Source organism: Cibotium barometz, chromosome 16, assembly GCF_041138505.1.
Source record: "Cibotium barometz isolate CiBa-2024 chromosome 16, ASM4113850v1, whole genome shotgun sequence".
Classification (NCBI taxonomy): Eukaryota; Viridiplantae; Streptophyta; class Polypodiopsida; order Cyatheales; family Cibotiaceae; genus Cibotium; species Cibotium barometz.
The window spans coordinates 23254288-23279537 of NC_141061.1; the positions used below are offsets into that span (position 1 = coordinate 23254288).

A 25250-nucleotide genomic window follows, 5' to 3' on the forward strand; every position below is an offset into this window, starting at 1 on the left:
TATTTGCAGAGGGATGCATGCTTTTTGGAAAGGTAGGCTGTAGATTATTGTTAGCAACATAATATTACAAAAAAGGTGCAGAAATATGTAAAAGCAAACAAATCAATAAATACAAACTCACTCCAGCATTAAAGATAAGCTGCATAACACGTATGGGAGAGGCTTTTACACCCTTGGATTTGTACTTGACATCCAAAGGAAGATTATCTTCTAGCTCCTGCCACAGTCATATAATATTTTACAAAATTTTACAAGAATGCAAGAACTTCTATAATGATAAATACTCTTTAGGAGAAAAAAAACATTGCTTATCACACCTGGAGATGATGACTAAACAGCTTGACTTGTGAAGTGGCCACATCATCACGGATTCCTATGAAAGCCTCAAATGTGGCCTGATCATACAAGGAAAAAGTTGTTCTTAGTTTAACTGTAGTGAAATTACAAAGTTTTGAGCTATGCATCAACAATAGGGGGAAGGTGATGTACATGAGCATTAAAGCATTGCAGCTTTTCCTTCTTTGTGGAGGATCAAATATATAGAAATGATACCTTTTTGAGGTATAGCAGAGAATGATTCCTCCAAAAAGGAGACAGCTCTACGGACCCTCTGCAGACCTAGAAGTACCCTTGATACAATTCCTATGCCTTTACAAGATGCGATTATAATGCTTGTGACACATATCCAACCTGTGATCCCATCAACAAGATTGCTAGAGTGTCCTGGGAAGCAACAAGGCAGGCTTTGCCAAGGGCAGTTCAATGGGATTTTAGACAAGTGTTAAGCCATTTCCAGTAGGTTTGGGTCGCCATACAAGTATGAACATTGGCTGGTAGGGCATAAGCGGGTAGTTAAGCAGGTAGAAATCATGAACCAACCTCATCGTGTGCAGGCTGACCAACAATTTGGGACTGTTTTAGGCCTATGTAAAGGCCCCCACATCCAGTTTGAGAATTCAGCCCCAAAGAATCAGTAACAAGCAGAAGTGCTTCATAAGCAAGCAGTTTGGCAGCAGAACAGCCAGCATTTGTCCTCCCGAGGGAGATCAAGGGTTCCGCTAAAGTTTCCAGTTTTCATTCAACACATTAGTTGCATTTCTTATGGAGAAAGAAAAATACCTTGTAACCAAACATACAATCTTCATAAGTTTCATATGGTCCGATTGTCACATCTATAGGAGAATCCTGCACACCAAACATATATGAAATCTTGAATGTTCATATTCTTAAAAATCTGCAATCTACATTGCCTATGCTAAACAAAAATCTTATGTTGCCTCTCGTGGCACTCCTCTTTTCTGTTTAACCTTGCCTCCATAATAAATTTATGTTACTATACTTACCAGTCACATATAATCATGGTGAGAAGCATAGAAAGAAAAAAATTGCAGAAGACCAGAATGGCCTACTACACCAAAGTTTAATATGTATACAATTCATAAATGCAACTGTTGCATTGCCCAGAGCCTTCATAAGAAAGGATGAGAACAAAATAAACTATGAGCTGAACTGAGCTGAGCATGTAATGTCAGGAGGTTGATCCCAGAGCTTGGTAACTACTGGCTTCAGCAAGGGCTCTGAGCTCAAAATATCAACAAAATGGAGTTGGAAAGTATTAAGATATAGGCCTTGGAGCCTTAGTGAACAAGGGTGTAGAAGGTGTGTGGGTGTGAATGGTCCTAAGGGAGCCACCTAACCCTAGGCCACTAGCAAGTCTATTTAAAGGCACATGCCAAAAGGCATTTGTATGAAGCAAGAAGCCTAGTTGTATTTTGAGAAACTTAATAAGCAAGATATTTTCTTGTATTTTGTGAGTCTCTCTCCTCACGAAATTCTAACATGGTATACCATACAGTAAAACGCAGCATCTACAGCATTCAGCCTTTAGTACCCCTTGCATTTTCAGCATTCATACAGTTTTCAGCGCCCTCATATGCATTGTTTTGCTACAGCCACTTGGTGAAGGTAAAACTCAGCATTCATGCTCATTTTCAGCATTCATACATAGTCTAGAACAGTCCCAATCAGCCCCTTCTCTCAGCCTCAGATTTGCAGCCTTCCTACATCCATTGGGAAGAGTGCATAGGCTCGAGATCGGTCATCATTGGTGCTTCTACAGCCGTGTACAGTCCAGCCCGACTCTTGGTCTTCCGAGATCTTGCGTTTGGCTTATCGTCAGTCCACCGTCAGTCTCTTCAAAAGAAATAAAGCAAATACTATTCCGGTAAAGGGACAGGGGGCCCTTCAGTGGGTAATTCGGGACCCCATACGGTGTATAGTTTCTCTCTCTCTCTCTCTCTCTCTCTCTCTCTCTCTCTCTCAAATCTCTTAAAGTTTGAAGTCTTAAAGTGGATTGCTAAACTCGCGAAACTCAAGATACAGAAGACGGTGTGAGCATTTGTGTGAGAGGATCCTCAAATTACGAATACTTCCGCTACATGTTACATTGGTATCAAATTCACCTCGTCCAGACACACACCGTATCCTAGCGTGAGGGCATCCTTGGATGGTCAGAGGCACGACCACCAACTTTAGCATCATGTCTACAGAGAAGAGTACCCATCAGCCGGAAGACGTCTCCACCGAAGGAGACCTTGCTCTTCCGACTACAGCAGACACCATAGCTCTACTCAGAGCTCACAACCAGCTTCTCATCGAGCGTCTCCAACTCTTGGACGCAACAGTAGCACGTCCTCCTCCGCCTCCAGTAATCCCCGACTACATCTCCCTCTTCTTTCAGATGGAACAACAAAGAAGAGAAGACAAGGCTAGACAGAGAGAAGAAAAAGCTGAAGCTGAAGCAAGAAAGCAGCAAGAAAAAGCTGAAGCTGAAGCAAGAAAGCAACAAGAAAAAGCAAATAGACGGGACTATGAGGAAGCCCAACGTAGGATTGAAGAAGACCGGCGTCAAGCTGAACTCGCCGCTCAGGAGCACCAAGGAGAGCTCGATCGAGAACGTATGTTACTCGAGCACCAAAGGGAAAAAGGAGGCCATGCATCTTAGATACCAGCACCTCTCTTCAGTTTCCCTAGCCTCAGGTGCCACCAGCCAACAACCCGCGACATCGAGTACCGTCATTCGAAGTCAACCGAATTTTAGTAAGTATGATGGTAAGTGTGATCATTTAGCAATTAATCAGTTTATCCATCAATTTACTGCTCATTTTCCATTAGCTAGGATCACACATTCTCACGACAGAGTGCACGTAGCGGCTCCCCACCTTACGGGTGAGGCAGTCACTTGGCGGCAGCATTGGTCTAGTCTTCATACATACCAGACCACATGTGTCACAGCTTTTAGCTGGGATACATTTGTTCATGACCTTAAGACCAGATTTCTCCCGCCCCAGTATATGACCAGCCTGGCATTAGTTTCATGGACTCAAACAGAACAGGTCAGCAGTGCTTCAGTTTTCCGGTAAGATGATGTCTAGGATTTTCGCAGTCCTCATTAGTAAGTGTGTCTTCATCTTTCTTGATGACATCCTTGTATTCTCAGCCACTGCGGAGCGGCAAGAGAAAGATGTGGAGAAAGTCTTGCAACTTTTGCGAGATAATGAGCTCTACATAAATGCCAAAAAGTCTATCTTCGGCGTTAAAGAGGTTCAATACTTGGACTATATCATCGGTTCCAATGGGATTCGATTGGACCCCTCAAAGTTTCAAGAGATCTTGGATTGGGACATCCCTCTAACTGCCTAAGAGATCCGTTCTTTCGTAGGTCTTTGTCAAGCCTATAGCACCCATATTCACCAGTTTTCCAACCTAGAAGCACCTCTCACCGACTTGCTCAAGGGAGTGAAGACTCGTAAACAAAAAGTCTCAATCATAAGCAAGGCGCTTGATGCATTTCGTGCACTCCAAAAGCTGCCTCAGAAGCACTTGTTTTGAAGTTAGCATCTTGGGATGAACCTTTTGAGGTCATTACCGATGCCATCAATGTAGCCATAGGTGCAGTTCTCCAGCACGACAATAGACCCGTGACCTACTACAGTAGAAAGTTGGATGTCGCCGAAAAGAATTATTTGGTTTATAACAAAGAGCTTTTGGGTGTGATCACAATGCTCAAACATTGAAAGCCTTTTCTTTATGGACAGGCCTTCACAGTAAAAACAGACCACCAAGCACTTAAGTGGCTTCAAACCATGCCAAGTGCGCAGGTGGAGTGATTGGCAAGCCAAGTGGAGTCAACTCTTCCAACAATTTGGAGGAATGATTAAGTACATCCCTAGTAAGTATAACCCAGTTGGCAGATGCTCTTAGTCAAAAGGCCAACATCCAGGCAGTGCAGGAGTCTACCATTCTCGAAATCACGGGGAATGACTTAGATAACATGAAAGACCAGTATATTGACTCCCCTGAGTTTGGTACTCAATACAATTTGGCCCTCACTTCTGAGCCTGGCCATTATTTAGTACAAAACAATTGGTTGTTCTTCAAGAACTGTCTCTGTGTCATTCAGGAAAAGCGATCAGCTCTTCTCCATGATGCCCATGACGCCTTAGTTGGAGGACATAGAGGTATCAACAGTACCCTTGAGAAATTAGAACGGTCTTTTTATTGGCCAAAAATGAGGCGTGATGTATATTCACATGTTCAAGCCTGTAAGATTTGTCAAAACATTAAGGTTCCACATACAAAGAAGGCTGGGTTACTTCAACCTTTGCCTATCCCCGCGACAGACCTTTCATCGACATATCTATGGACTTCGTAGTGTTGGGGTAAAGGCACTAATGCCACCCTGGTACAGTTAGTACACTTAAGTACAGTTAGTACTTTTTTATTGCTACGTACACTAAGTACGGTGTACTTAGTGTTGTAACCTTATCCATTAATATAAAAGGTTGACTGTGTGCTTGGGGAGGTACACACATACTCATTATCCCCAAACTCTTGACTTCTCTCCACTGTGTGTGTCGGTGTGCTCCTCCTCTCTCACTCTCACTCTCAACTGGTATCAGAGCGCAGGGCAGCATCGCAGGTGCACAAGGTCATTTCCTCCAATCGCAGCAGTGAGGCTTGGCGTGCGCAAACAAGGCGATATATGCTGTGGGTGAGCCCGTAGGGCTCGGTACTCTCAGATTTTCGATTTGAGGTGTTTTCGTGGGTCGTTCGAGCTCCTGAAGGTCTGCACGGTCCATTTCGTCACTCCGTGTGACATTACGCAGGTAAGCAAATTTGGACATTTTGTGTTCGTGTTTTGGTCGAAGAGAAAGTGCAGGTTACAGATTAAAGAGCAGGTACAGCTTCCGTCATTCTCACAGGTCACAGGGCATTCTCTGCAATTTCTGCAGACTTGCCTATTTTCTGCAATTTCTGCAGATTTACCTGTTTTCTGCAATTTTTGGCAGATTTGCTACATTGTTGTGGCGGATGTATTCTTCTGATGTATGAGATATTGTGGGTCTGATTCTGTCAGACAAACCGCCGCAGCGGTTACAGATCACTATACATTGTGGTCTATGTATGTCTCATGTGGTTAATCAGAAAATGACTGCATTTTGCTGACCTGCCAATTAGCATTGATTCTATTCTATGCATATGCCCAATTGTCAGAGATAAGAGAGCAGATACTGTACAGTGGAGGATACACTGAGTACCACATTGCAGACTGGAGCACGGAATGTGCTAATCAGATTTGGGCTTTTGCAAGGTGGATGCATATCAGTGCTGGGGGAAGCATTTAGATGCCTAATTGTTGTCAGTGAAGCGGTAATGCACTCGAAATTCTGATTTCTTTATCTCCAGTCAAGGGGCTTTTGCCCAATCTCTGTCCTAAACTGTTGTATACAGTTTTAGGGGTGTCTGGAAGTTCGAAATCGACAAGGTTGAATGGTCAAACAGTCAAAAATCTGATTCTGTACTTTCTGGTACATGGTTCTGAGTCAACCGGTTGACTGAACTCAGTCAAGGTACAGCGGTACAGAGTGCTATTTATACTGCTGTTTTTCACTGTTCGTGACAGGCAAATGCTTCTGTAATTTCAGATTTATGCTGGTTGCACAACGGTGCATTGAATGATGCAAACAGAGTTGCTGTTCGGAAACTGCTAGTAAACAGTCATAAATCTCTGTTTAGGTGGGAGATTCAGTGCAAGTGCAGATCTTAATTGTTCCGCTGCAGGAGCACAGTTCAAGTGCAAGCTTGCACTTGGTTTGCAGGGAGTCAGGCACCCATATTTGGGTTATCTACTCAGTTTGCTGATTGTAATGGCTTCATCATCGGAGTCCTCACTTTTGAACATCAAGAAGTTGCAGGGTGCTGCAAATTATCCTATGTGGAAGAAGATGGTCCTAAATGTGCTTATACTCAGGCAGTTTCATGCTCCTATAGTACACGAAGGTGTAAAGCCCGAAGGCATGTCTGATGATGCTTGGGCATTGGCTGATCTGTCAGCGAAGTCCATAATTGAACTGTCACTCCATGAGAGTGTTGTTTGGAATGTGGACAGTGAAACTACCGCCTGGGGTGTTTGGAAAAAGCTACGGGACACATATGAGCAGCAGAGTGCAGCCTCTAAGATATATTGGTTGCGCAAGTTCTTCAACTTGAAGATGAAGGAGGGGACTTCCATGGATGCACATCTTAATGAGTTCAATTCTATTGTTACTCAGCTTGCGAATCAGAAGTACGTGGTGGATGATGAAACCAAGGGTATGGCACTCTTGATATCTCTTCCAGAGAGTTGGGATACTTTCACCACAGCTGTGACGAATGCAAATGCCTTCATAGGCTTCTCAGATATCACAGGACTGATTTTGCAGGAGGAGCAAAAGCTGAAAGCTCAAGATGCAGTGAAGCCTAACAATGCCTTGAATGCAAGAGGCAGAAGCCAGCAGAGAGGCAAATCCCAGGAAAGGGGAAAAGGTAGGAGCAAGTCCCGCTCCAACAAGGATGTTGAGTGCTACTACTGTGGCAAGAAGGGACATACCAAGAAGCAGTGTTTCAAGCTTAAGAATGATAAGAAGGACAAAGCCAAGGAGAATGATGCAGATGCAAAGGCAATAGTACCAGTAAGCAAGGGCAAGAGCAGTGTGAAGATTGAGGAACTTCATTCTACACACGGTTATGACAGTGAGGGAGATGTCTTATTTCTCTCTACCTTGGATGCTCATGCTCTCCATGCAGGTGGTCTTGCAGACATGCACTCTTGGATTATTGACTCAGGTGCCTCGTTTCATGTCACACCTTACAGAGAGTTGTTTGTGAGGTATGCAGGGGGCAGTAATGGAGTCGTTTTTCTGGGAGATAATCATGCATGCAGTATTGTTGGCATTGGAGATGTCAGGCTTGTGTTTGCTGATGGTACTCAGCTCATGCTCCATAATGTCAGGCATGTACCGGAAGTCAAGAAAAATCTGATTTCCACTGGTATGTTGGATGATGAGGGATTTGTGACCAGCTTTGGTCATGGTTGTTGGAAGGTCACCAAAGGTGCCCTGGTTATTGCCAGAGGGCCCAAGGTAGACACAATGTATACCCTTCATGCCAAAGTGTGTAATCATACTGATATTCATGCCACCGAGCTGCCGAATATTTCAATGTGGCATAGCCGGTTGGAACATATGAGCATAAGTGGAATGGAGCAATTGGCTCGTCTTGGCTATTTACCGTCTCTTAAATTTTCTGATCTTAAGTTTTGTGAGCATTGCATATATGGTAGACAATTACAGTGCCCTCATAAGAGGAGAATAGGACATAAGGATGCTCAGCTTGAGCTTGTACATACAGATGTGTGTGAGATGCCTAGTCCATCACTTGGAGGTGCACGGTATTTTGTCTCCTTTATTGATGATTCCACACGTAAGGTGTGGGTGTACCCTCTTCGGTTGAAGAGCGATGTCTTTACAGTGTTTCAGAAATGGCTTGCTTTGGTTGAGAACCAGACAGGCAAAACACTGAAGGCTTTGCGGTCAGATAATGGTGGGGAGTATATGTCTAAAGCATTCAATGACTTTTGTGATGCTAGAGGTATTCAAAGGGAACTCCCTGCTCCTTACAGTCCACCGCAAAATGGCACTGCAGAGCGCATGAATAGAACCATACAGGAAAAGGTCCGCTCTATGATGTCACATGCTGCTTTATCTTATGGATTTTGGGCTGAAGCTGTTAAGACAGCAGTACACCTCATAAATAGGTCACCGAATAAGAGACTGGATGGCGGAGTGCCAGAAGAGCTTTGGACAGGAAAACCTCCGTCCTATAAGCACTTAAGGGTCTTTGGTTGCACTGCGTACGTGCACATACGCAGAGAAGAACGAACCAAGTTAGATCCTAAGTCTCTAAAATGCATATTTCTTGGATATGGTGACAAAGGTGAGATGGGTTACCGCCTATGGGATCCAGTAAATAAGAAGCTTATACGCAGCAATGATGTCTTGTTTGACGAGTCATGCATGTTTAAGGCAGACAGTAAGTCTTCTGATGCTTCAGACATTGATGTTGATGACTTGGAACACCCTGTACAATTCAGGCAGCCTGCTAATCAGCCACTACAGCAGCGTAATCAGCCTTTAAATGATGCTGCAGCAGGTCAAAATAATCAGCCAGCAGTGGCAGAAGATGTCCTACAGGACATGCCACCTTTGGAAGATCTCCCAGGCATTATTTTGCCACCAGATTTGATGGAACAGCCACCTGTTTTAGGTGACCAGCAGGCTGGACAGCAAGACCCATGGGTCCGTAGGTCCACACGACAAAGGAGGCAGCCAGCCCGATTTGTTCCAGGAGCAGATTTTATAATGCTTACAGACTGTGGAGAGCCTTCCTGTTATAAGGAGGCAGTGCAAATGCATGATAAGAGGCTATGGGAACTAGCCATGAAGTCCGAAATGGACAGTCTCCATAAAAATGGCACTTGGGAATTGGTGCAGCTGCCAAAGGGCATGAAGACATTGCCATGCAAGTGGGTATACAGACTAAAAGTCACACCTGGAGCTAGACCACGGTATAAAGCCAGATTAGTTGCCAAGGGTTTTAAGCAGGAATACGGTGTAGACTTTGATGAAATCTTTTCTCCCGTGGTCAAGATGACCACACTCAGGACTGTACTTGCTTTGGTTGCATGTGAGGATTTGGAATTATGCCAAATGGATGTGAAAACGGCTTTCCTTCACGGTGATCTTCATGAGGAGATCTACATGCAGCAGCCAGAGGGTTTTGCAGTCAAGGGCAAGGAGTCACTTGTATGCAAGTTGAAAAAGAGCCTTTATGGGCTGAAACAGGCACCAAGAGAATGGTATAAGAAATTTGATACCTTCATGAGGTCCCAAGGTTTCAGGAGAAGTGATACCGATCACTGCTTGTACACAAAGAAAGCTGCAAATGGCAGCTTAATCATTCTCATTTTATATGTGGATGATATGCTTATTGCCGGTAAGGCTCGTAAGGAGCTTGATGATCTAAAAGGGAGATTGCATGAGGCCTTTGATATGAAGGACCTTGGTGATGCAAATCACATACTGGGCATGCGAATACGGAGAGACAGGGGACAGCGTCTGTTGTATTTGTCTCAGACAGAATATATTGGCAAAGTGTTGCAAAGGTTTCACATGGAGGGGGGGAAGACTCTTAGTTCTCCATTGCCTCCATATGTGAAACTCAGTGCAATGGACAGCCCACAGTCAGATGCTGACAGGGCTGAGATGGCCAAGATTCCGTATGCTTCAGCTTGTGGCAGTCTCATGTATGCTATGGTTGCTACCAGGCCTGATATTGCGTTTGCAGTGGGAGTGGTTAGCAGGTATATGGCAAATCCAGGCAAGAAGCATTGGGATGCAGTGAAAGGTATTATGAGATACCTGAAGGGCACACAGGAGTTGTGCATATGCTTTGGCAAGCAGGATGCAAAAGTGCATGGTTATGTTGATTCAGATTATGCTGGTCATCCAGATAACCGGAAGTCTACTACCGGTTATGTTTATACATTCACAGGAGGTGCAGTGTCGTGGGTATCAAGGATGCAGCAGTGCATAGCCTTGTCCACCACAGAAGCTGAATATATTGCAGCCACAGAGGCATGCAAGGAAGCCTTATGGCTATCTCGGCTAGTGGGAGACTTGGGCATTACAGGAGATATCCCATTGTTGCATTGTGACAGTCAGAGTGCTATTCAGTTGGCACACAATCCTGTCTTTCATGCAAAGACGAAGCACATAGATGTAAAGTATCACTTCATCAGGGAGGTGATAGATGATAAGCTGATTCAGCTTGTCAAGATTCATACGGATGACAATCCAGCAGATCTGTTGACAAAAGGCTTGCCTACAGAGCGGTTTGCACACTGCCGATGTTTGATGGGTATAGGATGAGCCTTACTGGGCCATGTACTCCATTGTGTATATGCTGTATTTTTCCTCTTTTTTATACTTGAGGGCACATTGCCTTTAAGTGGGAGGTTGTTGGGGTAAAGGCACTAATGCCACCCTGGTACAGTTAGTACACTTAAGTACAGTTAGTACTTTTTTATTGCTACGTACACTAAGTACGGTGTATTTAGTGTTGTAACCTTATCCATTAATATAAAAGGTTGACTGTGTGCTTGGGGAGGTACACACATACTCATTATCCCCAAACTCTTGACTTCTCTCCACTGTGTGTGTCGGTGTGCTCCTCCTCTCTCACTCTCACTCTCACGTAGGGCCTCTATCAGCATCCATCGGATCTCGTAACACTCAATGTTTCACCATTGTGGATCGCTTCAGTAAATTCTGCATGCTCATCCCATGCAAGCATACGGCCATAGCTTAGGACGTAGCCCATCTTTTTCTCAAGCATTGGTATCCTATTTGTGGTTTGCCTAGCACCATTACATCAGACAGAGATTCCAAGTTCACCTCGCATTTTTGGAGGGCATTATTCGAAAACTTTGGAACTAAGTTACAGTTATCTAGTGCATTCCATCCCCAAACAAACGGCCAAATAAAAATCTATAACCATTTGTTCTTTGATGTTCTCAAGTCATATTGTCATGACCAGCAGTCCAAATGGGAGCTATCTTGAACGATACTCATTCATCCAGTATGAAGCAGCCTTTGGTCGCCGTTTCTCTTCTCTTTTCACGAGATTGGTGTCTCCATCTCTTGAGGCTAATAAAACAACGGAAGCATTTTCCGAAATCATTGAGTCAGTCAAGGACCACTTGACCAAAGCACAGGAAGCTTATAGCAGACAGACAAATAAGTCTAGACGAGATGTCCACTTTAAGGAAGGGGATTGGATCTATCTCCACATCATGAAACAAAGATTGAAACAAGTGGGCAAACGTTGTCCCAAGCTTTCATTCTGTAGTTTTGGACCTTTCCCAATAGTTAAAAAGATAAGTGATGCTCCATGAAATTGCATGAAGCAGAAGTTATCAAGCCTGAGCAGATCCTTCTTCATCGTTGGAAGCATGGTTTCGGTCGACGGATACGTCAATTCTATACGAAGTTTGGAGATCGAGGTACCCACGAAGCCGTTTGGCTAGACGAGGAGTTCTTTCAAGTTGCTGGCGGACTGCTTGGAATCCATGAACTTGCCGCCGCCAAGCTAAGCAAGACGGAATGTCACATGCACTTTGCACTGTAGTGCATGGTGACAAGATGGCTGATCATCCTCAATGCAACCTTGTACATTATTAGCACCTTTTAGGATGATATTTGTTGTACGCCGTGATCCCATTGTTATCCCGAGTCCAGGATAAGTTAGGCACGAGCTACATACGCCATTCTCAGCCTTAGACAATCAGTCAATCACTCCAAGTCCCTTAACCCACTTGAAGAGATGCATTCATGCATGTAGAGTCAGTAAAAGCCTTAGAGTTTGCATCAGGACATGTGTGCATTTATGCATAGCATTCATCCCATATGCATGTAGGCCATCTAGACCATTGCATAAGCCTTCAGATATCATCTAGCAGTGATCAAAATTTATCTAGTATTATTCCCATAATTTACAGCATTTTTTGGGCATTTTTACATCATTTATATATTTTAGCCAAGACAAGTGCAGTCGGCCAGCTCTGTAGCCAACCGACCAGCATCCCTTGTCCATATAAATAGTTGAGCATGTAGTCCTTTCATTCATTCATATCATATTCAGCCAGAGGACCCTATCGCTTGGACCTTAGCATGCCAGAGCCTCCGAAACCCCATGTGGATGTGGGTGCCTGCAGGGGTGCTGGCGGCTCTAGAAAGCACAGTGGGCAAGCACAGTGGGCACACATGTTGGCCAGCCATCTATGATATTCGCGTTGTGGTTCATGACACACCATGGGTGGCATGGCAACTCTTGGTTTCCAAGAGCAACTCTCGCTTGCCCCATCAGAGTATAACAACTCAAGGTCGGATGTGATTCCTCTATGACCTTCTTGAGTATGGTCTTGAATGTATGGGCATTCATGGGCTCAGCCAACAGATATCAGATTGTAGCAAATATAACTCGAGCATCTTCATTTGCATAGAAAAGGTGAGGGCTTGGACCAGTTGCTTGCATCAGCATTTCAGCCCTTCGATTTCTATGGATTGGTGCTTGGTAGTAATGACTGAGTTACATGTAGAGGGTAGTGAAAAATAAGCTGTGGCTGATGATGTTTATAATGATGATGCATGATCATCTACATCTAACATCCACATGGAGTTTGTTCATAGCACAGGACAAAAGGAATTGAGACTCTAGGTGAGTAGAGGGAGCTGGACTGATGATGAATTGAAGAAGATGGACCTGTGTCAGAGGTTGTGATTGGAAAGAGCACAAAGGAGAGAGAGCTAAGGTGTTGAATGGACATGGAGCTGGGCAGCAGAGGATGATCAATTGAGTGTTGGAAGGATGAATTAAAGCTGAATTGAAGAGGAAGCATCAATATTAGAGGTTGTGATTGGGAGTTACAGGGTCTTTTTTGGATAATTGGGGTTTGCACAATTCTGAACCGTGGATGTACAGATTGAAGCCCAAGTGATATGGGGAGTCAGAGCATCTAGGGCATCTACTATGTTAGAACATGGTTCTTATCCAGACCTTCTGATGGTGATTGGAATTCATGTCAGTTGTGGACTGGCTGTTATTTACTGGAAGCTCATCAAAGAGGACTTCATCTTCTTCAGTTTATTCAAGCAATTCTTCCTCCGAAGTGTAATGTTGTCATCGCTTTTTGTCTTGCTGTTGTAAACTCTATTAAGAAACAATTGTTGTAAACTTTGTATATAACAGAGAGTTGTGGGAGAGTGTCCAGTGCTCTGTTTTTTATGGTTCCATGTTTAAACAGTGGGTTATAGATTATGAATTTTGAGTCTTAAGCTTGTGTATGCCTTGAGCAAGAGGAATCAAACTCTGTATCAGTTCAACTCCATCCATTCAGAGGGCTTCGATAGGCTACAGGGATCAAGCATGGATTGCTAGCTTGAATTGAATCTCTGAATCGTATGACACATTTGATGAAGATCATCAATTGATAGCTAGCTCTTGTTTGGGTAATCTCACACTTTTTTTTTTTTGGGGGGGGGGGGGGGGGGGGGGGGGGGGGGGGGGGGGCGGAGGGGAAGCATACCAACAGAGAAAAGGGGGGGGTGTGGGGAAAAGGGGGAAAAGGGGAAGGATACCAACAGAGAAGGGTTGCTGTGCTTTTGATCTAGATGTCATAAGGAGCAGAGAGGGAGGGTTTCTCAGAACTGTCATGAGGAGAGCCAACCTGGCTGGGACAAATCTGAAGCCAAGGTGAATTTGGAGCTGGGCAGATCTGGGTTTGAATAAAGGATTGTGTACATGACCAGAGAGTGCTTAGTAGGAAAATAATTGGGCTAAGTTGTTATGAGATTGAAGGGGGAAAAGGAACCATCATTCCTAGGAGACAGGTGAGAATTGATCAATCATCCTAGCATCATCTCAGGTTTATTCTCAGTGGAGAGGATGGTTCAGTATCACAGATGATCATGAAAAGGAATCATAGGATGGTGTTCATCTAAAATTTGAGGGGTGTGAGAATCTCTGGACTTAAAGGAATAGGGAGATGCCATAAGTTGGGTCAACTTTCTCAAAGCAAGCAAGACAGGTTTGAGTTTAAATAGGAAGGTTGTTATACAGTCAAAAGATAGACAAAGTGTGGATTGACATCATCGGGTTTTACTGGGTAAAAGGAGGTTGACTATCCACTGATCCAGAGAAATAGGGGAGTGTAAGGGGCTGCCTCCATCTCTCCAAAGAGGTTGCAACTGTTGGTTTAGGCTTCCTTTGATTCACAAGGTCTCTGATGATATCAATTGGGTTGGTAGATGCTTTTAGAACAGGTGATTTGTGAGCTCCAATTTCTTATATTTGTATATCTCTCACTTGTGTGGTGTCTGGTGTTGTTATAGAGGCCATCACCAAGCCCCCTCACATGTTTTGGTGCCCCCACTGAGGACTGGAGAGCTTTTTGTTAAAGGCTTTGATCTGCAGGTTGGAACCCACTTGGTGATCAACTCAAGACCATGGCAAGTATGGGATATGAAGTGTTTAGAGGCCAAAGGACTGAGGATGTCAACCAATTTGTCAGGAGGATTGAGCTGGCAGATTTATGCATACAAGCTTAGGGTGTTGAGTTTACTCTTGGAAGGACCAGCCAGGGAATGGTATATGAGAATGTGGTTACAGATGCTGAAAAAGGGAATTGGGACACGTTGAAAGAGGCATTGAGGAGGAAACATGGGAAAGCAGATAGTCCTAAAGACTTATGGAGGGAGCTCAGCACGTTGTACCAAGCAGAGGATGAGGAGATGCCAGCCTTTGTGGGCAGATTTGAGACTGTGGAGAAGGAAATTCAGAGCCTTGGGAGAGAACCAGGTACCACCTGACTTCTTGAAAAAGGATAGGTTTATTGGTGTGCTGCATGGGAGTATCAAGGAGAAAGTAGAGTTGAAGGACCCTGCCACATTCGTTGAAGCTGTAAGGATAGCAACTGAGCAATGGAGAAAGACGATGAGGAAGCTGGACCTAGCATTGGTATAAGGGATGCATAGACCTGTTTGTTGATAAGCCAAAAGATAAGAGGATCGGATATGACTTGAAAACATGTAAGATTATGGAGCTTGGAGAAGATCTGGAAGTTGAAACAAATCAAATCTCAACCTCATTTGAGAGTTATGATGCTTACTCTTCAAAGTCTACAAAAGAGGCTGATGATGAGGGTTTAGACCAAAGCTTGTTGGAGATGGAAATGGACATGTGTGGGCTGCAGATGACTAAGATTAGAGAGAAGGGAAGGGCTGGAAATCAGATAGGAAAACTTCCCAGGATGAGCACTTCAATGTTCCAAAGGAAGAGCTGATGGAAATGGTGGATAAGGATCTGACTGTGGAAGAGAAGAAGCAGTATGGGCTGCTCTCTAATAGGTATCCAAAGTTGCTTGCAAAGGAGTATACCCAGATGAGAGGGATTTCCAGTGTAGTACATGAGATCAAGTTAAAGGAAGGGATGAATCACATGGCACAGAAACTCAGGAGGCTAGGGACCATTCAAAGGCAGATACTTGAGGTAGATGTGACCAAACGTTTACAAATTGGGTTCATCTATAGAGTGGCTGAATCAGATTGGATATCGCCTATGGTCATAGTGCCAAAGAAAGGAAACAAATGGAGAGTATGTTGACTATAAACCTTTGAATGCAGCCACAAGAAGACATCATTACCCCTTGCCTTTTCAGGATGAGATTTTATTGCAGGGAGTGAGAGGTACTCAGTATGTGATGAATTCAGTGGGTACTTTCAAATCAGGAAAGCTCCAAAGGATCAAAGGAAGACAAGCTTCATTACTCCATGGGGGGGTATATTGTTACAGAGTAATGCCCTTCGGACTCTTAATGCCTATGCAAGCTTTCAGAGTTGGATGGACAAGATACTTGAACCATATCTGAGCACTTTTGTAAGGGTCTTTATGGATGACATATGCATTTATAGTGATAGACTGCTTCACGTAAAAAAGCACGATATTGTTTTTCAGAGACTTGATGAGAATGGGGCTCAGTTAAACCCAAGTGTAAGCTGGCAAAAGCAAGGGTGGTGTTGCTTCAGCATGAGGTTAGTGGGAATGGGATTACACATGACCTATCCAAGGTTGAAAGTTTACTACAGATGGATAGTCCCAAGACCACCAAGGAGCTCAATAGCTTCATCCAGAAGGTAAGGTATTTGTCCAAATCAATCTGCATGCTAGCTGAATATCTTTATCCTTTGCAAAAGGTGAGCCAACAAGATCCCTTTGTTTGGAATGTTGAAGATGAAAAGCTTTTTGACAACATCAAGGACTTGCAAGACAGGTTTGAGTTTAAATAGGAAGGTTGTCATGCAATCAAAAGATAGACAAAGTGTGGATCGAAATCATAGGGTTTTACTCGGTAAAAGGGATTGATTGTCCATTGATCCAAAGAAATGTTGGTCATGTTAGTACATGTCTGCCTGGCCGTTTATGGTGTGACCCCCCTCTATCCCCGGGCATTTTTTACCTTGACTGGACAGGGGTTTTTTCCCGGTGGGAACATACTTTTGTGTGTGGGCACTTTGCCCTAGAGTACTTTAGTACTCATCCTTTGTACTTTTCATTATTCATTCACCGAGTACATCTTTCCAGCTCCCTCACGTTTTCTCTGTGCTTGAGCTTGTGTGTGTGTCTGTGTACAGGCTAGCTTCCTCCATCCCCTTCTTGCTCAAGCTTGAGCCTACTGCACTGAGGACTGAACACGCACACTCTCTCTCTACAAGGCGAGCTCTTCTCTCGATGCTGCGCCTACAGTACCTGCTCCCCGAACTACTGTGCGCCTCCCCTTTGAAGCCCGTCGATTGTACCGGCTGCCCAAACTGATGTGTGCCGACCTGTTCTGCCCGACTGGACCTGCTTTGCAGCCGCCCAACTATCCCTTGCAAATCTACGCCGATTGTTGCCACGTGTCGACTTCTACCCAACGCCGACCTGCATCTTCTGCCCAATGCCAACCTGCATGTTTTGCACAATGCCGACCTGCACCCCTTTGTTGCCGCCCGACTGCAGATTTGTTTCAGTGCGTGCCTTCTGCACCTCCTCGAAATCTGTGCCGACTGCAATAGTTCAATATTTTACTGTTATTTCTGCAATTTCTTTCAAAAATGCAGAAATTGCTAAAACAAATAGCAAATTGGCTGCATTAATTTTGGGACTTTTCACCGTTGAGCCTGAAATTGCAATATTGGCACACATTGGCATTGATGTCATCATATCTGGTGCATCCATGCACTAGAAATTTGGGGATTTTGCAGAAATTGACACTATTTGCAGGTCTATCATAGACATTGGGTGTTACAAGCACATTCACTTGACATTGGGGCAATATAGCATTTGGTACAAGTGACAATCGCACATTTGGACACTTTAGCAGATTTACATGTGCCGGTTCAGATTTGGTCTAATTGGCTGCCTAAAAATTGGGGCTTTTCTACATTGAGCCCATTATTGCAACATTCGACCCATTTACCTTTGATTTTTCCGGGATTTGAGAACTTGCAGCTCTTACAGGTGTCAGTTGAGCGTGTTTTTCACAGCACATGTATACATTTATGCTTTGCTGTAGTGTATGTATATGCCATTGTAGACACTTTGACAGATATGCATTATCATGCAGTACACTTGCAGATTTGGGACATACATATGTGTTTCTTGTGGTGAAGGAGTTCCCTTTCATCCATTGATTATCCTGCTATTTATCTCCCGCATTCTTACAGTTTTGCTGGGCATTGCCTACTCTTGTCGTAACCTCTGACAGATTTGTTGTGTTGTCATGGCCAACAGTAACAATGACCTCTTTGGCATGCTGTCTCAAGAGGACAAGCTCAATGGGGATAACTACCCTATGTGGGCTTGTATGATGCTTCATGTATTGGTTGCCAAGAATGTATGGCTATATGTGGATGGCACTGAAGAGCGTCCTCTCGCACCTGCTCCAGCAGAAGGTGAAGTGATTCCTGTTCACCCTCCTGTAGGTCCACCTCCTTGTCCTCCTCCTACCCAGCAACAACAGCGTACTTGGAATGCTAGGGATGCTCAGGCCCATGGTTGATTGCTCTCTTGTGCCGCAGGCATATCATTCCGCACATTCGTTCCTGCACCACCGCAAAGGGTGCTTGGGATACCTTGGCGGCGTTGTATTCAGGTCGCTTGCCAATTGTATTTCACTGCGTTTAATTTGTATATGACAATAACAACAAAGATTATGTTTACATTGTCACATTCGGATATTTGAAAGTAATCTTCATAAGGCCTTTATAAGATATTTTCATTCAAAATGTAATTTCTTCGCATGATCACTTTTCTTATAAGTAACAACATTTTGTAAATTTTTAAAGGATTAAGGAGGAGATTAGGATCTAATCCTAATCAAGATGCTTATCACTTGCCTAGAAGCGAGCACCCAAAGCCTAGAGTAGAGTGCAAGATGTAGAGATTCTCCACTAAGGCATATAAAAAGCTGAAAATAGAACCATCCAAAAAAGGAGCTACTAACCCTTAGAGAAATAATCTACTAAGGTCCACTACTAAAGCCATGCTACTAAACCTTAAGAAATAATCTACTAAGGTCCACTACTAAAGCCATGTAGAGGGGCCATAAATTCCAATAGGCGGTAGCGGTTATCCAGGGGTGTGCACTTCCTCTTCAGTGGTATTCGATCCTTCTGAGCTTCAGTGGCAGCTCCGCTGCCCTTGCCTTCCTCCTTTGTACGTTGGTTCTCGTGGGTAGGCAAGGGACTTTTGGTAGGAGTGGCTCTTTGAACCTACTGGCTTCAGCATGTCCTTGATTGTGTCTTGTACATACACAATCAGCTGCAGCACTGCACCCATCCCACCATGTAATGAATGACTTTTGTCAAAATCCACAGGTTGTAACAGCCTTGTGGATTTGCGCAGGCCTTATCCAGCCCTCTGTAAAAATAGTCTGCCCACTTGTAAACATCTTTGCTCTTTAGGTTTGCCATGGTATTGATGTTAGTGTACCGGTCTCAGTCCAACCATGACATTTGCGTGACCACCATGCAGGCACGGGTGGGTGCAATCAAGTTGTTTTCCTTGATGTTCTCCCCCTTGACACCCTCCTTGAGGTCGAGTGGGCCCACTACATTGGCTAGCAGCATCTTCGGCCTCTTCGTCTCTAAAAGGTACGATACGGTACGGTACGATAAAATACGGTACTAATTGGTATCTTAAAATTTTTTGAGGTACGGTACGATATTAGTACGTTTTTTTTTTTTTAATACTTCCTAAACTTAAAAATTGTAGACAAGAAGTTACAAAATAGTAGAACCATGAACATAATGTCATCATGCCATTAGAGTACAAAATTGCTACAAAAGGATAGGCCAAAAACTCATGGCATGGGCGACCGCCAACATGCGTACATACATGATACTACATACTACAATACATCATCGATGGGCTAGAAGGAGATAGATGCCCAATGCCTAGAGAGCTATAACATATCAAAAGTCTACATCATCACCAACATCTGCATGATCATCAACATGATCACTACTAGAGTGTCCATCAAGAGAGTTCTCTGAAGAGGACTCTTCGAAGGTGGACGAGACACTCTGGGCATCATTCTCGCTAAGTAGGTTGCCATCATCATCAAACAAGGGCTCTCTAGGCAGTGGGGTATCATCATGAGGGGGCAATGGAATATCATCATGAAGGCGGGGATTGGAGCTCGAGGATCCCCGCCTCACATATGTGTGAAGGCCACCCTTTGCCGATGTCGAAGGCGGAGGCCTATGAACTCCAACTGCTCGGCCCCGTCCATGCTGACTCCTGGTGCTGCGAGTATCTGCTGCCACAAGCTCACTATAGAGCTCCATGAAGATTGCCTCCTCCTCCTCATCAGGTTGTTGATTGACACTTGCAAAGTTTTCACTCGTCAAGGTGAAAGTGTCAACATTGACCTACACATTAAGGCACAAAAGTTAGAGTCTGTACAGTGTACACAAAACTTAAAAGTTATGAGTCATGACAAGTTAGAGTCTAGACTTGTCACTTACTTGCTTAGGACTACCCATACTAAGAATGCCCTGCATCATGCGCAAGTTAGTGCGGCAGTAGACCAACCGCTCCAACTGTCGTGTGCTCAGTCGATTGCGTATCCTCGTGTGTATGAGAGAATAGGAACTCCAGTTCCTCTCACATGCACCCGAAGAACAATCCTGGGCTAGGACCCTTAAGGCTATGGGTTGGAGATGCTCTAGTCCATACCCAAAATTGTCCCACCAAAAAAGGGGCTTCACAAGTGACTCCCTCCTCCAGCAAGTGGGAGACGAAAAGGAGGTTTGACCTCTCTGATCAACATAGCAACCCAACTCCTCTAGAAAGGCATTGTGCTCATCAACTGGCACAGCTCGAAGCATATATACATCCCGATCTTGTCGAAGCTCCCTATCGGTGCAAACTACTGGAGACTTGTAGGCTGGATGTACCAATGCTGCAAACCCGTGGATTGGTTTGTGCATCCACCTCCATCTCTTCTGTGCAATCTCCATGATTTGTGCTCGCTCCTCAGATGTAATGTCTGTGCAAGCCTCCAACTCCACAAGGGCAGCTCTAAAGAAGTGGACAAGAAGGCCCATGGTGGACCCCTCGCAATCTGTCATCCGCAAGAGCCTATAGAATGGAGTCATAGCAATGACAATTGCTCAGACTCTAGTCCAAAATCTCTCCTCTAGGCAAAAGCATTGCATGGCTTTGGCCTCTTCAGTGACGTGCTCATCCCAATCGTTCCACATGGTGGAAACAACTCTCTGGCGAAGGGCGGGCCTAACATCGTATAGACGCTCCAAAACCAGCCACATGTAGGCAAAGCGGGTGGCCGATGGCTTCTTCAAGTCAAGCTTGCTATGCTCACGAAACATAGCAAGCACCTTCACCTTTAGCATGAAGAAGTTGACAATAGATGTAGCTTGTTGCACAATCCTCTTCACCCAGCCAAGCTTCGCCACATCCTCCATGAGTAAGTCAATGCAATGACTCACACATGGAGTCCACACAATGGTGGGGAATTCCTCCTCAAGCAAGCGGCCCATGCGTCGACAATTTGATGCATTGTCGGTGATGACTTGCACCACGTTTTGAGCCCCAACCTACATGGTAGATAAATCATATGAGTTGAGGGCTTTGCACAAATCACAAAATCAGCCACACTTAAGTAAAATAATACTTACCTCTATGATCGCTTGCCTAATATGGCGGTAGATGAAACTCCCGGTAGTCTTTCTCCCCCTTCTCCCGGTGTCAACCGCACGCAAGAAGTATGTGCCAAGCGGGCAAGACACAAGGATGTTGATAATGCCACGCTGCCTTTGATCACTCCATCCATCTGTGAGAATAGAACATCCATACTTCGTCCATGCGACTCGAATCGGGTCAAGGGCTCGATCAATTCTCTCCTTCTCTTCATCAATCTTCCTCGTGCGCATAGCCGTGTAAGAGACCCCCGTCCACCCCTCACATGGGCCCACATTTGCAATCGCCGTCACCATCTTCTTCCATTGCTCCTTTTGGAGTACATTGAAGGCAAGATTGCATTCAATAATGGTGCGAGCAATCTCTATCTCCGCAAGGCGTTGCCGCTCCTTAAGGAATGCAACCGAACCTCTCACACTACCCGTGACTTGGTGGAGAGAGGGTTGCACCCCTTCACGCTCCACCACCCTTTGCCTTTTGCCCGGTGCGGAGGCGGACCGTGCATCCGTGGAAGTGGCAGTGGAGGATACACCAATGAAAGAGCCGGTGGCCGCTTCATCATGTGCCAATGGTGGTGCCGGTGGTGGTGCCGGTGCGCGTGTTGATGATGCTCCTCTACTTGAATTTGAGCCGCCGCCCATCTTCCATGAAATGTCATCGGCAATGCTTTGCGGAATCTCCTTGCATGCGGCAACTTGTCCCCCAATCTTCGAAAGGTGTTGGAGAAGCCTTGTTGTTCCACTAGTGTATGACTTGCCGCAATATCGGCATGTCCAATGATGGGAGTTGGACTTCTTGGTGTCCTCCACATTGAGGCAATGCAAATCAAAAGCCTCATGCTTCTCCCGAGGCATGATGGATAAGAGAAGGGCTGAAGCGTGGAGTAGAGGAGAGAGCGTAGAGAAGATGAAGTATGGGAAGAGCTTGGAGGAAGAGAACTTGGAGTAGAGGCTCAAGTGGGATGGAAGGAGCTTGGAGGAGGGTGGAGGAGGGTGGAGGAGAGGCTTGGAGTAGGGGCTTGGTGCTTGAGGCTTGGAGTAGATGGAGGGTGGTGGAGGAGAGGCTTGGAGTAGATGGAGGAGAGGCTTGGTCCTTGAGGCTTTTATAGAAGGACTCAAGAGAGATGAAGGCAAACAACCAAAAAAACGGGCAGAAAACGGCTGGAAAAACGGGCAGAAAACGGCTACTTCCAACGGGCAGAAACGGCTACTTCCAACAGGCAGAAACAGACGAAATTCGTACCTGATCGTACGGATCCGTACGGTACCGTACAGATCCGTACGACGTACGGAACTAAGCCTGCCTCAAGGTGTTCCTGACCTTGTCCATATACTGAATGCTCAAGTAATAATGCAACAGACCCACATCTATTATCTCAAATGACACATAATTCAAGTTTGAAAGTGTCAGCATGTCATCCACATATAGGATGAGTATTATAAGATCCTCTCCATCCTTCCGAAGATAGAGGATACTCTTAGTCCGACTATTTTGAAACCTATGAGCAATCAAGTATGCATGTATCTTCTCGTACCAAGCTCTAGGAGCTTGCTTATGGCCATACAGTGCCTTTCTCAACCTGCATACCTTGTGTTCCTAACCACGCATCATAAAACCAATGGGTTGTGAGAAGTATACTTCCTCATGCAAATCCCCATTTAAAAAATTTGTTTTGATGTCCAACTAATGCACTTTCCAACTCGAATGAGCTGCCAATGCAATAACACACATAATGTGTGGTCATGCATGAAGAGGGAGCAAAGGTCTAGTCATAATCCATGTCCTTCTGGTCAGCATAACCCTTTGCCACAAGTCTCTCTTTGTACCTATCAATGGTCCCATCAGACTCTTTGAGTTTGAAAACCCACTTCATGCCATAGCCTTCTTGCTATAGGGTAAGTCAACCAAATCCCAAGTGTCATTACCCTGTATGGAATCAAATTCCTATTGCATGGCACTCATCCAATGCTGATTTTCCTGTGCATCCTCATAGGAGATACATGTTTCTCATCATCGCACAATGCGCTGATACAGGCATAATCAACATAATTATTGGAAGCATTCTGACAACCAAATCTGGTCCTATGAGAGAGTGGATCTGTGAGTTAGCTGTCCTGCAAAGTTTGTAACAGCCATCGGGGGACAGCCCGCTGCCGGAGTCCATGACATAAGGCAAGAGCTGGTTGCTGATGGAAATGCAAACCCTACCCTAGTTCACTAGGAGTCCCGACCAAGAGGTATAGCTGCCTCCTGGGAGAAACTTCCGGGGCATTTGGTGTAAGATGATGTTCCTAAACAAGAAGCACATCAACATTGCTGCCAACTAAAGCTTTCTGAGGGTCAAACTTCCTCCATCTGCTAACAGGTGCAAGCTACCATGCCCCCCCCCCCCCCTTTCCATCCCTGCCCGCCCCCTGCTCTCTCCCCCATTGCTTGCATTTCCTTCTCCAAAGCGGATCTACAAGTTCTTGCCAGGATTGTTGCCTCACTTGAGGCCTCCACCCTGGTCTGCAAAATTGTTGGTAGCCACCCTGCGCACGAATAGCTCACGGATCTTTTTCACGCTAGCCTTACTGGTGAACCTCTAAAGATCACCGATATTCACCCTCTGGGGCGCGGATACTACCAGGTGGAGTTCGACTCGCCATCGACGTCGGACCGAGTCATGCAACTGAGTCGCTCTGCACTGCGTACGACGCAGGCCTTCTTTGCACAATGGTAGCGCGGCTTCGATCCAGCGTCTGACCCATTGGTTGGCGTTTCGGGCTTCCTAGTGACAATTTGCTTCCCATGCCTTAGGAAGGAGTACCTTCCTCTTCTCCCAGTTATTGGTGATGCCATCGGGAGAGTGCTGGAGTCCCCTCCCCCACCGTTGCCTCGGCCCTCACAAGCACAGCGGGGATTCCATCCCTCCGCATCTGTGTAGCCTCACCAGAGTCTGTACCGCATTGTATATCTATTCCTAGCCTCTGAGGCGACCCCATACAGCAGCGCCTGAAGTATTCTGGCCTTCCAGGCCAATGCGTCATTTGTAGACAGATGGGTCATTTAGCTAGAGCTTGCCCTCGGTGGCAGTCCAGGAGACCACCTCCGATAGTTCCTCCCTCATTTCTCATGCTAACCTCACCAGAGGGTAGAAAGAGAGGCAGGCCCTCAGGTAGCATAGCACCAGGCCCCGACTTCGGGTGACCCAATGGACGGCGAGTGGCGGACGGTTGGACCGCACCCGATGGGCTGCCAGACAACCACTAGGAGGCAGCCGGAAGGATCAGTCCGTCACTTGATTCACCAATTTTCAGAGCTAGTAGAGATGACCATTGTCGCCTCCCCGGTGAGGGATCTCCTCCCGCCAGAGTCCCAGGTGAGGTCCCCAGGATCCTGGGGCAGTCTGTGGACTACAGTTTCTTCCGGTGTTTGCCGACAAAAGAGACCGACATGTTTGAGGAGACAGTAGCCCCTGTTCGAGTTTGTGTGGTTTTTCACCACTCCAGGCCCTCTACGCTAGATAATGGCGCAATGATCTTCTCTTTCCCTTCAGTGCACTATGCAACCCGCGGATAGAGTGGCATCTTGAGTTGGTGGCACCTGCCATCCAGGGTCAGGCAGTTCAGCTCTCCCACCATCTCCACATCACCGACATTCTCCTCCATTTTTGGCCTCTGGCTAGGATGGGGCTTGCAGGTTCAGCCCATCAAGCCTAGGACAGGGAGATGGTAGTCTCTAGTCTGGAGGTGCTGCTCTTTGTCTTCATCCATACTTCTGCTGCTACGGTATCTCTTCCCCCCTCTTACAGATACCTCTATTGTGATCGATGGAGTCCGGAGCATGCATGTGTGCACGCTCGTACAGAGTGGCATCACATGGAGGACAGGATTAGTGTCCACCTAGCGCGCCTTCACCCCCGTACGGATTGTGATTATTCCCCATCTAAACCCTCGCCCAAGACTCTTCAGGGTTTAGGGGGCCCTCAGTGCTTTCATAGACGAGGCATCCTCTGAGGCAAGCTTCAGAGGGCCATAGTGGGGGGACCCATAGACATTCTTTTCCTC

General features: G+C 45.5%; 1 protein-coding gene across 2 annotated transcripts in view; it reads right to left on the reverse strand.

Annotated features, from left to right (window-relative positions):
- NUDT3 (nudix hydrolase homolog 3) overlaps positions 1 to 25250 on the reverse strand; it is a 167634-nt gene that overhangs the window by 31183 nt on the left and 111201 nt on the right. For both annotated transcript variants that reach the window (XM_086810333.1, XM_086810332.1), the window contains 3 exons: positions 1120 to 1185; positions 318 to 395; positions 122 to 217 (listed from right to left, as the gene is read on the reverse strand). In XM_086810333.1, the coding sequence (XP_086666459.1) occupies positions 122 to 217; positions 318 to 395; positions 1120 to 1185 (240 nt within the window). The remainder of the gene's footprint in view (positions 1 to 121; positions 218 to 317; positions 396 to 1119; positions 1186 to 25250) is intronic.